Consider the following 13089-nt stretch of genomic DNA (forward strand, 5'->3'; position numbering starts at 1 on the left):
TACTGAGTTCCACTGGTCAGTTACAGAAATGGGTGTGATTCACAAATGAATTGGGGCTATGATTCTATTTTATTTACAAAAATGTCTTGATTCTTAGTTGCCGTTTTGTTTTGGTGGGAAGGTTGTGTTTGGAAAGCATGCAACCAGCTGACTTGTTTTTCTAGTTCTAGATTTCATCATATGATGCTAGTATTTTGCAAAAGTAGTAGACTAAATTTGAGATTGATTACTGACTTGCCTGCTGAATGGAAATATGTGTTAGACTGGCTCCTGAACTTTTCTTTTTACAGTAGCCCTAAATTTTAATTATTAGGTTCCATATACTTGTCTGACCCAATCACATGCTTCAATTGTGGCTGTGGCTGTTCCTTTCTTCAACTTGAGTCTTTTGAATTCTTCTTTATAGAGCTGACCCATGGGAGGTGTAGAAATGAAGGCTTTCTCTCCAAATACAGTCAGTGCCCTTCCCAAATCAATCTCTTTTGAACAACAAAACGTTACCTGACAGTTTTTTGCAAATTGATTCATGGATCATGTGTGGATCAACAAGTGAAAGCAATTGTGAACTCACTCTGATCAGATGCAAATCTGATGTAATTTCTATGATCTCAATGTAGTGAGCATGCTTCCTCTGGTTTTTGCCAGCAATAAGTATGCACCAAGAGTTAGTTCCTGAAGCTCAAGTGTTTTCACGCTATCTCAGTAAGCTGTAGTTGCTTAACTCCTTTGCAAGTCTTAAGTTTTACATCCTGTTCTGATTCAGTCTTAACAGGGAGATGAGAGAGTCCCCTGTGTAATGGGTCACCAGTTGGCTACTGGATATTTAGTGGTGCACATTTCATCATGGTATCTTATTAAAAAAGTAATAAATTATTTGCTTTGTTTTATATTTGAAGCTCTAAAAAATATTTTGTATAGGCAGGATTTTATGTGAGTGTACATAAAATCAGTTTTAGTAATGTAATTTGTGACCTGTGAGGTCTCTAATCAGATAAGCTGAATAGGAGATTATTTAAAGCTGCTGCTTTTATTTTATATTGCACTATTTGCATCCAGGCTTAATCTGCAAGATACTGTAATGGTTAGAAATTAGAGGGAGCCCTGAAGACACATTGTAAAACTATTAATAGATGTCCACCCACACAGGAATAATCCAGGTCACCAAAGTTCTCTACAGTCTAATATTTCCAAACAGCTTTTCAGAGCTATTATGGCTGTATCACTTTCACCAGTGAAATTAAATATGAATTTTAAACAAGTATTACTCTTACTTTGAACACATTTAAATTACATTGGAACTCTTGAAAACAGTGTTCTTCAAGGATGAGCTTGCAAATTCCATGGCTGCTCAGAGGAGTACTTTAGATGTGCTACTTGTTTACAACACAGTTAAACGGGGTAGATTTTTAGATGCTACACAGTTAGAGTTCAAGCTATTCTGACCCTGTGTTGAAAATGACCTTCTCCTTTCTGAAGCTGTTAATTGAAAGAAAATAGGAAGTGTTTAGAAAGTGTCAGTGAGTTTAGGAGTAACAACTTCAATTTTCATCTAATATAAATTTAGTATGTTAGACAGCTCGATCTTTTTGGTAGAAGCATCGGTATTCTTAAGCAGATCTGTTCTAAACACACATTTGGCTGAATCTAAGTGTTGCAGAAAACCAAGTCTTTTAAAGAACGTTGTTAGGCCTAATTATGCCCAAATTAACCTAAGAAAAACAAGGTAATTTTGTGACATTTACTGCATGATGGAATCATGATGTGATGCCTGTATTAGTGAGGATTCAAACTGTCCCAAAGCCCTCTCAGGCCTGTGTGCTGAATGCTGATCAGAATGAGAAGTGGGAAATAACAGTGTTGGTAGCTGACCATACCTGTTTTCAAGAGATGTTTTTGAGAACTAGATTTTGAAGTTTACATATGTAGTGCTTTTCTGCAAATCTTCATTGTAGTGATGGTATTATATAAGCTTATTTGTTTTGTCCAGCCTTGTAGTGATGCATGAGAGAAATGTATGGGAAACCCATGCTATTTCTATCCTGATTATACCCTTCCTTCCCTTTGGGCCACTGTTCAGTGCAAAACAAAAAATAACACATAGGTTTTATTGTTGTTGTTGTTTTTTTTTTAATTAAGTTATCCAAATGAAGTCACTGTGGGCGGTTGTGCAAAGCAGCATTTGCAATGCATAAGTTGAAAGAGCTTTTCTTAATTATTGCTTCTTTCTTAATGTATCTGATTTAGTTTTGCTGCCCTACACGGGCAACAGTGGATTTTTTTACCATTTGAGTTATATTGCTTCATCATCCTCTGCATAAAAAACAGTTTATCTCATAACAATTAATGCTTTGTTACCACTCTAACAGCTAGAGGCCAATTGCTGGTTTCAGAGAGATTAAAAGGAGAGAGCAATGAAAATACTTTTCTGAATAAAATACAGTGGTTTGAAAAATGCAAACACTGATAGTAATAGCTCTTGCTAAATTCTTCTCTCATGGTAATAAGATGTTTAAAGTTGTGTTGCTTTTGTTGTAATTCTGTTCCTGCTATTCCTTCCAGTAGCTTTCTTCCACCAAGATCCTTTTTCTGACTTTCATGATAAACGTAATTTTTCCCCTCACTCTTTGCAACGGTCTTCTGTTATAATGTGTCTGGCTGCTCTTTTGATTGGAGAATCCAGAATCCCGATGCTTCAGCTGAAGCATCGCATGTGTAAGAATGATGCATAAACCCTACTCCAGTTCTTCTTTTCAGGCAGCAAGGATAGGTGTTTAGGAGCCTGTGATTTTCCTTAAAACATTAATCAGGATGCTTAAGTCTCTGCAAGTTGTAGTGGTCCCTGAGTGGACCAATTATTTTCCTCCTTTGTAGAAGGTTTTCATTTCCAGTGAAGTAAAATGATTGTTTTCACTACTGAAGGGGCAGAGCACGCTCTTCTGGATATGACTCATCTCCTATCTTTTGCTGCACACCTTGTGTTAGTTTTTTGAGGCTGTAGAGTGTTTTCTTCAAATGTCAGAGTTCAACAAATACAGCACATACTGGGTGTGAAAGCCTTCACTATGATCTGATAGAAAATGATTATTTTGTATGTTTGAGTAGGTTTTTTTAAAGTACACACTCTACAGTGCTGTGAAGTGGTTGATTTTAAATTGACGTACTTATTTTTTTAAAAAAGTTAGTTTTCATATGGTATAGAAGTTACACAGTTAGACATGTCCTACTTTTTAAGGACTGATGTAGCTATTAATGAAAGTAAACCAAACCAACTTGGTTAACAGCAGTGTGAAAAGCAAATACAATGTAAATTGCATTCGCTAACAGGAATACAAATTGCATCTAAGAGCAGAGAAAAATTACTAATTTCTCAACTGATGTTGAAACTGTTTTACCTGATTGCATGTTGATGGGATAGAATTAGTATGTTTTAAGTGTGTGGAATTTAAGTGGAGCAAAGCTGCTAATAAAGATACGCTGAAGGAATCTGTCTCTGGAACCTGTTTGTTTTCCCTGTAATTTTAATTCTGCTTATCATCCCTTTTTTCCCCTGGTTTATTTCCATAGCTTTAGTGTCTTTGCATTGAATTATTTCTCCTCCTCCTTACGCAAATAAAGGCAACCCTCTGTTTAAGTGCTCTGTAGATCTTATTCCTATAATCATACATAAAGGTCTCTGTACCACCCCTTCCCCCTCTTTTTTCCTTCCTTATTTTTGTCAAGTACAGCATGTATTGATCAAGGATGTTGACTCTTAGTACTTAAGAAATAGCTCTTTAGGATATGGCACATAGAAAGAAATTACTCCTCCTTTGCCTTGTCTTTGCAAGCTGCACACTTTATGCCATTACAAAAGTCTTTGCTTGTTTTTAAGGTAATAGTTGTATTTCCAAGCCAAAGGGGAAATGTACAGAAATCTGTACAGCAGAGAAGGATGTAGCTAAAATCTCTCCTATCTCTTACATTACCATTAGTGAAGCTATGTATGAAGGACTGGAATACCGAGAAATGGTCCATTGTCCTAAGGGGAAAATAAAGAATAAAAACCAACAGTCAGCCTAGAAAAACTAGTCAGACTAATTTGGCACACTCAATCAATGTTGTGATTGAATATAATCAGTAGTCTTCCTTTGGGAGAAAGCATCTCATCTCATACCTAGGAAGATCTTGGAAGGAAAATTTGCTTTCATTAGATGTTTCAACTATTTTCAGTTTATACCTCCATAACTTTTATAGCCCAGCTGGCATAACTTTTGAAGCCTGAGTTTGTTAAAATGGTGTGCAACATTAGCCAAGTTTATCTTTAGGTCCAAAGACATTCATGTAGTTAGTTTTGTAGAGTAATGCCTAGTACTTTATTTTACAGTTGATTTTATAATTATTAAGATAGTACAAGGTAGTACAAGGTATTTTCTCTATTTACCACATTGTAGTTAGAAAAATCTTCAAGCTCAATTTCAGGATTAAGCTTTGCTTTAGCAAACTGCAGACATAGCACAGTATATTTAAAGCTGTATGTACTTATATGCTGGCATGTATCAGAAGAAATAGTCTACTGATGCAAATACCATAAAATATGGAATATTATAGTTCTCTCTCATTCCATTTTCTTCTGTTCCAAAATAATAGTGTTATTCCAAAGAAAGTCCATTTTTCATTTTCAGTTCGGAGGAGGTGAATCATTTGTGCTGCATGTGATTCCAGGCTTTGATTTTTCTCTTTGTGCAAAGTGCTCTTTCTTTTCTCAATTTTGTGTAGGGCTCACTATCCTGGAACAAAAACAGTTCCAAATGCCTTATTAACTAACAAGAAACTGTGGTCTTCAGAAGATTACAGTACTTTCAATGATGAAGTTGGAGCAGGCTGCTGGGCTCGGATCCTGAACCAAAACTACGTGAATGGAAACATGACCTCGTAAGTGTTGTGCGCTCTTGCTCACTTTCACAACTTCATATGTGAGAATTATTCACTGTACTACATAACACCTCCATCTGCTATGGTAGGTTAGTTTGTAAACTGAAACTCTCCACTGTCAGTCTGAATTCAAATATACTAAGGTATGGAGTCTACTGTCCTTACTTCTTTCTGGGGTAGAAGTCCCAAAAGTTTTGAGGTATTCTGGAGTTACTGTTCCACAGTATCCAGTGGTTTATGCAGCTGAGTTCAGATACCTTTGAGATTCTGATGATATCTGTTAAAAAGAGAATGTTCCTAAGAAGAAATAACAATGTGAAAGACATTGGAGGAAAATAATGGTAAAGCTAATTTACCCGCATTTTTCTTAAGGCCTTTATGAGACTGTTTGTCTTCAGCTAGAAGTAGTAGATATAAATGTAATTATCTAATTTTTCCGTACAACTTGTTTCTCAGATGCCATTTTAAAACAAAAACTATTCTGTTTACTGGGAAATTAGATAACTCACAGTTTTAGAAGAGAACAGAAAACATACTTCAGTGTTGCCAGTGTAACAAATGCTACTCTGAAAAAAAAAAATAAGTCTGATTAAAAAAAATGTAGGCATCAAGATATTAGCAAAAGTGTTCAAGGCTTTTCTTTTTTTAAATGTAACTTCATTTTGGAAGAATAAAGAGAAAACTTTGTCTGAAATATTTCAAACTGAAGCCTAGCACAAAGCACTTAGACACTTGTAAGGGGAAGTTTCTTGAGTCACCTGGTTTCTATGAATCTTCTGTCTCCTCTTCAAGCTGAAGTGTTTTAACAGTTGAATTTTTCCTGCCTGAATTGCTGATAATTCTGGTTGCTTTGTGACTCTTGTATGGTTTAGTATCTTACTTTGGGATCTTTCTTTTCCCCTTGTTTTTCTTCTATACAAGCCCTTTGTAATGCCTCAGTTGTTTAGCAGCTTGACAGCTAGACCCCATGCATTGTATTTAGAAATTATTGTAGAATAGTTCCAAATTCATATATCCAATATTGAAGTTATCTTGGCTTTTATATTGGAAAGAGTCTTCCTCATGAAAGGTAGCTTATCTTTCTGCTAAGATCATTTCCTTTGAACTTGAGTTCCCAACATTCCTTTTCAAAGTTTGAAACTCTGCAGAACAAGTTTAATGTAAGTAATTTGAGTTTACAACTCAGAAGTTGTTTAGTTTATGAGCACCCTTTTGTAGGATTTCAGGACCTCTTCTGAAATGCATATATAGTGTGATAAATCTATGGCAATGACTTTAGAATGAAGCCTCCACACTCATCTATATGCAATAGCAGAACAGCATGCCAACTTTTGCTTTGTATATAACTGCTTTATTAATCTCTTATTTCCATGGTTATGGCATGCAGGTCTTAAGTTTAAACTCCTAGCAAAAGATTTTCATGAAGACCACATCAAAAGACCTGAAGTAATTACCCTTACTGGTATCCTGACAACTTCTTGAAATAGTAACAACTCCTAGAGGATAGCTGGTTAGAGTTCTTTTGTGTTTTTTGTATGGATAAAGGAAAGAACATATATATATATATTTTTTTTTTTACTTAATGGTACTTAACTATGTCTCCAAGCCCCTCCCCTCCAAAATCTACCACCACTAGCAGCAACAGCCAATAAAAAAAAAACCAAAATACCCCAACAAAGAGCTGTAAACCTTGATAAATTAATTTTCCTCTTCAAAACAGGAGGAAAAAAGCAAACAAACAAAAAAAACCAAATGGATTCTTTAACCCTCAGCATACATTTCATTTAATATGCAACTTTTATGGCGATATAACCAGAGAATGTATTATTAGTTTTGTAAAAAGTTCTTAACACTGGAAATTGATTTGTTTTCTTTTCTTCTCCTATGTAGTTTTTCTCCTTTAGCTGGAAAGAATTTTATTTTTTTCCTTTAAACTTAATTTCATTGTCTATTGGAAAAAAAAAGAAAAAGAATAAGTTCTTGTACTAAATTAATCTAATACTATCTATATGAATGGAGCAAACAGACCTGTTTTCCTTCTAGAACCATTGCATGGAACTTGGTGGCCAGTTATTATGAAGAGTTGCCCTTTGGTCGATGTGGATTAATGACAGCACAAGAGCCATGGAGTGGGCATTACAAAGTAGAAGCTCCTATCTGGATTACAGGTGAAGAGTTTGCAGTTTAAAAGCTTGTCTTTCCTGAGGCCTTTATTTATTTAGTGGGTTTTATGTGTATTTTTTTTTTTTTGGTAACAAATCAAAATAGATTGTGGAAAAATTTGTGAATACTTTAAAAAAAGAAGTTAAAAACCCTCCCTGTTCCTGTTTCTGTGTTGCTTAGATTTTCATGATCTAGGTCATATTCTCTGGTACCCTCTCTTATGTGCTGAAAACCTCAGTTATTTAGTTACTCTGCATGGAGATGCCCATCTGTGTTTTCTGGCTCAACTATTTATTTAAAAATAAACGACCAACCGAATAAAAAAACCACACAAAAAAATCTGTGATGAATATCATATTGCACGTATGTGATTTACTTATATAGTGGTGTCCTCATATTTTCTTCCTGTCTAAGTAATTACCATCATCTTAGCTGTTTCATCTGCCACAGAGCTGTTGTTTTTAATTATGCCTTTTTAATCTTTCTTCTTACATAGGTTAAATTTGGTTGGAAGTTCCATTATTCTTCCAAAAAAAAAAAAAAGGTTTTGTTGTGTAAGCGTGTATGAGAGAGAAAATTTAATTCAGATTGCAAGTGATATTAAGTGTTAATACAAAATATTTTCTCTTGATCTGTGTCTCAGCACACACAACACAGTTTACTCAGCCTGGCTGGTCATACTTGCAAGTGGATGGACACTTAGAAGGAGGTGGCAGTTTTGTAGCTCTGACAGATGGCCTAGGGAACCTTACCATCATCATTGAAACTATGGTATGTGCATCAGCAATTCCAGTGAACTAGAAAAGATAAAGGAAGTGTTTTGTTATGAAAAACCTATTTTGATTTATGTAGTTCACTGTCTGTGAATATGTTCTTTGATGCTTGTAGTTTTGTTAGTGAGACCATTAGAGGTTCATTTTTCTATCTATACTCTGAATAGCTAGTTGCATTTTCCTGGAGACCAGCTTGTTTGTCATCTTTATATCACAAATTAGCTTTAACTTGATGACACACTCTAAGAAGAAATTAAATCTTGTGCTTGTTTTAAGAAGTGTTCAAAATAAGCTAGTCTAATTGCAGTTATCATTAAAATAACAGTGAAATAAATAGTTGCAAAATGATTCCATGTTGCTTTTTAAATTGTTTTTCATTAGTATTGCCATGTGATGCATTCCAGTAATATATGTTTCTTTTTGTTCCTTTTTTTTCTTCAGACTCATAATCACTCTCAATGTATCAGGCCTCCACTGCCTCATTTCAGCGTGACACCTCAGAGAGCGACTTTCTACCTCAAAGGGTCATTTGTAAGTAGATCTTGAATACACTTGACCAGTTTTGTAAAATTAATTGCTATCCATGATCAAATACATGCAAAACAATATCACAGGTTACCAGGAAGTTGGAGTTCTTTACCTCCAATATTAGAGGCTGTTACACACCTGGCAAAGTTTGAATCATTCTAGTTCTGCTTTTACTATGAGATGTAATGTTATAACTGAATTTGTAGAATTACTAACTCCCAGCTTTAATCATCTGTGTGTGGAAGAGGAAATTCTCTGGAACAGAAATGCAGCTAGATTTTTCTTTAGGATTTGTTCTAAGGCTGGATGCTCTGACATGCTGGCATAATTTGACTGGCCAGCACAGCCGTGACCTTTCTAGTTGTTATCAGCTCTGTCAACAGCTCTAAAGTAATCAAAATTAGACACCCTTAGAGGGCTGATATTTCTAAAGGTGAATATTCAAGGGTGGAGTTTTTGTGTTGTGGTTTAATTGTTAGTTTTGTTTTTTTAAATTTTATCTTGTATTTCACTGTAGTATATGGTGAAAACCCTTCAAGTATGGCATTCTAGACTTGGGTTTGAATCTGGAAACTCTAGTCTTTTTGAGCAACTCCACCCTGTAAAGGTAAGTTAATCAGCTTTAATTACAGTCTTTCTCTATTTTCAGGTGTTTCTTCCCCCTTTGCTAGTATCTTCATGGCTAAGTTGCTTAATTAGGGCATGTTTTATTAGCTCCATTGGACTACATGGAGGTAATAAAATTTTGAGGAAAGAGGTTTTCAAAATAGCTCAGAGATATTAGATGCTGAGGCAAGAAGATAGGATTTTTGCCTTAAGTCAGGACTTCGGGGATCTCCTTTAATTCAGGAAATTGGATATTTTGTTATTTAATTGTTTGATGTTTTGCAGCTTGAGCTTTCTTTAATTCCAGGTGTGGAAGGGACATATTTCTTTAGATCTAAATGTGGATGAAGTCTACACTTTAACCACACTCAAGACAGGGAATAAATGTGGTTGCCCAGAGCCTCCACCACCTCAGCCCTTTCCTTCAAATTACAAAGATGATTTCAACATTCGTAAGTCAGAAGTACTTTGTAATCATAATAATTAATAATATTATTATTAATAATAAATAATTTGTCAATCAGAAGTATGAAAAATAATTCACATACTGTTATATTCTTAATGTAGAAAGGCAGTAACAGTTGTGTTATTTGAGTTCTCTAAGTTATTTTTTTTTTATATATAGCTGCTTCTCCAACAACTTACACCTGTGCGCTTGCAATGCGGTGTATGTAATTCTGTATCTTAACTGGGTAGTCATTAACAGTTTTAAAATTCTTGATGCAAATCATAGAAATCGTAACTAGTTTTTGGAAGGAAGTTAGAGGAGATGGTAATTTGCTTTGTTCATGTGTTTGCAAAAACTAGGGTCTACTTGAAAACAAAACCAAAATTAAAATTGCCTTCCAGGTCCCAAAACTTTGGGAGTCGACATTCTGGAGAATATTTTCAAAGGAAACTTCTGATAACAGGAATACTCAGAAGAAAACTAATGTTTTGGTGTTGATAGGTATTTTATCTTCTGAACAGGTAATCCACCTTTCAGTGAAGCCCCAAATTTTGCAGATCAGACAGGTGTATTTGAATACTTCATAAATTCTTCTGATCCAGGAGATCACGTGTTCACACTCCGCCAGGTGATGGTTCAGCGACCTATCACTTGGGCTTCTGATGCAGACCAGACCATCAGTGTCATAGGAAATTTTCAGTGGTATGTACATACTATTTTCTAGTGATATCTGGGGAAATGTCCTCCTTACCAACGTGAGTTACAATCAGTTAATCTATCTCAAGCTTCACTTCTCTTGGACAGAGGGCTTTCGCATTCAGACTCTCTGTAGATAGGTAGAAATGATGACTTCCAAAAGTCATTGAGCCCTATTGCCGACTCTGAGATCAACTGTGTCTTTTTTTAAATGAGTCTTAAAATATCCAGGGATGGAGAGTCTACCACATCTCTTGGTAGCTTGACCCACTGCTGCACTGTCATGGGAAATTTTTTTCCTAATGATCTGCTGGCCATATTTATTCAAGCGGATATTTCAGAAAGCCCTAATTTAAAGTGTGCACTAGTTGCAATGCTCTTTTAAATGGGATAAAAAAATTGATTCAATTTAAATTACTTAGTTTTGAGTTATCTTGCTTGATTGTTAATGATTTGATCAATCTCGTATCAAAAGGTCTGGGAGTTAATTTAGTTATATTTGTTTCATACTGCCATCTTCTGAGCAGTTCCTAGAATTGTGTGAATTTGATTGAACTGATAAAACTGTTTGTTTCTGAGTAAATGTAACTGAGATTTACTGGTTTGATAAGAGTATGTTATGACTGACATTCTTTCTAGGAGCTATAATGATGGTAATTTGGAATCAAGCAGCATATTTTAGCATATTGTTTAAAAAAAAATTTGAGAGAGCCTGTTAAATAACTGATATAATAATAGTAAATAATAATAAACTTCATGCTTAAAACTTTTTTTCTATTTGGAAGTCTAACTTAAAATCTTTTGATATGTTCTTTAAAATAGCTGGTCTGACTTTTTTTTTCACTTTGATTAAATGATTGATCTCCCAAATGCTTTTTCAGAATAGGCTTCAAACTTCTAATTTCTGGCCTGGACAAGTGATTGAATCACCTTGCTCTGAAGAATACAAAGATCTTGTACCTGATATTATGCTTCAGGTTCAGTTTTGCAGCCCTCTGTTAAGTAGAGTCTTGTATTCTCCCAGCAGTTGACTTTTCCTCATTGAATACATCATATTCAATGATTCCAATAAGAGCTACAAAGGATGTATTCTTAAATTACTGTACTGTTCCATTTCCTTCTGAATTTTCATATTGTTTTTAGAACTAAGCTCACTTCCTGAATATTCAGCTGATTATGCAAGTTTTATTAATCTTTTTGTAATCATAGTCTTCAATTTCAGGCCCTCTAATTTGTTTGCTTCATACTCATTTTTAAGGTTCATCTCATTCTAGATAGATGTTTTCAGCCATTAAGGCATGCTGTTGAAATACTGAAGCACTCTTACACTGAATTTCTCTGTGGAATGATGTTTGATTTCAGTCATCAATGCCAATTTATTATGGTTTATTTTCAGGATTATTTAGTTGGTTTTAGTTTGGCTTTTAATCTTGTGCTTGTGAAAGCTTCCTGTTCCTATTCCTGAATTTGTTAGTGTTTTGCTCTGATGGTTTTATTGATCCTAACTGTATTGGTTTGGGGTCTTGAGAAGAATTGCTCTTGCTAAGGAAATTGATGGACTCACATGTGGGAAATAAGCAGTCCAGACAAGTTCTGTGCATCATGCACCTGTAGGTCACAATTAGGATTGCTAAATCTTTCCTCAAAAAGGTTCCTTTACTTTTCTACCTACTGCCTGCTCAAAGAAATTGATTCCTTGCTTATTAAAATACTAAACTTCTCTTATAGGGTAAATATGACAGTCACGTGTGACATCTACATAGAAAAACAACGTGATGGTGGCGTGTTTATTGCAGGAAGAGTTGACAATGGTGGGATATATGTTCGACGTACCAAAGGAGTTTTCTTCTGGGTATTTGCAGATGGCACCTATAGAGTCACTGGTGACCTAGGTAAGCAGCTCTTTTCTGAAGTGGATCCCGACGTGTGGACATCTCAATCTGATAGCCTTGATAAAAGTTAATAACATTCGGATTTAGTAATTAAGCTGTCATCACTATGACAATTTGACTTCTGTGTTCAGTTTTGGGCACTGTAGTGTGAAAAAAAGACATTGAGGTGCTGGAGCCGATCCAGAGAAGGGCAACAAAATTGGTGAAGCATCTGGAGAACAAGTCTTATGAGGAACGGCTGCGGGAACTTGGATCGTTTAGTCTGGAGAAGAGGAGGCTGAGTGGAGAGTTGTAGCTCTCTACAACTGCCTGAAAGGAGGCTGTAGTGAGGTGGAGGTTGGTCTCTTCTCCCAAGTAAAAAGTGATAGCATGAGAGGAAATGGGCTCAAGTTGTGCCAGGGAGATTTAGATTAGACAGTATGGAAGATTTCTTTACTGAAAGTGATGAGACATTGAACAGGCTGCCCAGGGAAGTGGTGGAGTCACCATCCCTGGAGGTGTTAAAAAAATTTGTAGACGTGGCACTTGAGGATGTGGTTTAGTGGTGGTGCTAGTGTTGGATTGACAGTTAGGCTTGATTTATCTTAGACGTATTTTCCAACCTAATGATTCTATATATTTAACCCATAGTGCTCTAACTGTGGCCACATTTTGTACGCAAAGAGCATCTGAAGGCTACTGACTGGTCTCCTTCTTAATGTCAGCTTTCTGGAATTTTTTTTTTTTCTGCTGACAAAACTTATTTTACACTAGCAAATATAAATTATTTTTCTTTTCATAAATACTCTGATACAAACTAATTGCAGAAAGGTTTGATCTGTGTTCTACACCTTAAAAAGAAAATCCTGTTTGAAATGCAGTGGCCTGTCTTGTACGGCAGTGCAAGGCAATGTATGTACATCTGGCTTAGATGATGAGAAGTGGCCTACTGGTTCCACAAATTGTGCGTTCCAGTGCTAGTTGAGCTCAGCAAAGTGAGAGCATGCTCTACTTGTGATGCTAACACTTGTATTCATCTATAGAGCACTTGGCAGGCCTGTGAAAGAGTGTATATAATACTTAATCAATATGG

At 35.6% G+C, this 13089-nt stretch overlaps 1 protein-coding gene across 1 annotated transcript in view; it reads left to right on the forward strand.

Annotated features, from left to right (window-relative positions):
- The window catches only part of GALC (galactosylceramidase), a gene marked incomplete at its 5' end in the record, with an annotated part of 33740 nt that overhangs the window by 17530 nt on the left and 3121 nt on the right, over positions 1–13089 (forward strand). The window contains 8 exons of the mRNA XM_009873844.1: positions 4756–4911; positions 6955–7079; positions 7718–7845; positions 8289–8378; positions 8893–8982; positions 9289–9433; positions 9951–10131; positions 11854–12017. Of these exons, the coding sequence (XP_009872146.1) occupies positions 4756–4911; positions 6955–7079; positions 7718–7845; positions 8289–8378; positions 8893–8982; positions 9289–9433; positions 9951–10131; positions 11854–12017 (1079 nt within the window). The remainder of the gene's footprint in view (positions 1–4755; positions 4912–6954; positions 7080–7717; positions 7846–8288; positions 8379–8892; positions 8983–9288; positions 9434–9950; positions 10132–11853; positions 12018–13089) is intronic.

This window comes from Apaloderma vittatum, unplaced genomic scaffold, assembly GCF_000703405.1.
Source record: "Apaloderma vittatum isolate BGI_N311 unplaced genomic scaffold, ASM70340v1 scaffold12217, whole genome shotgun sequence".
NCBI classification, from domain to species: Eukaryota; Metazoa; Chordata; class Aves; order Trogoniformes; family Trogonidae; genus Apaloderma; species Apaloderma vittatum.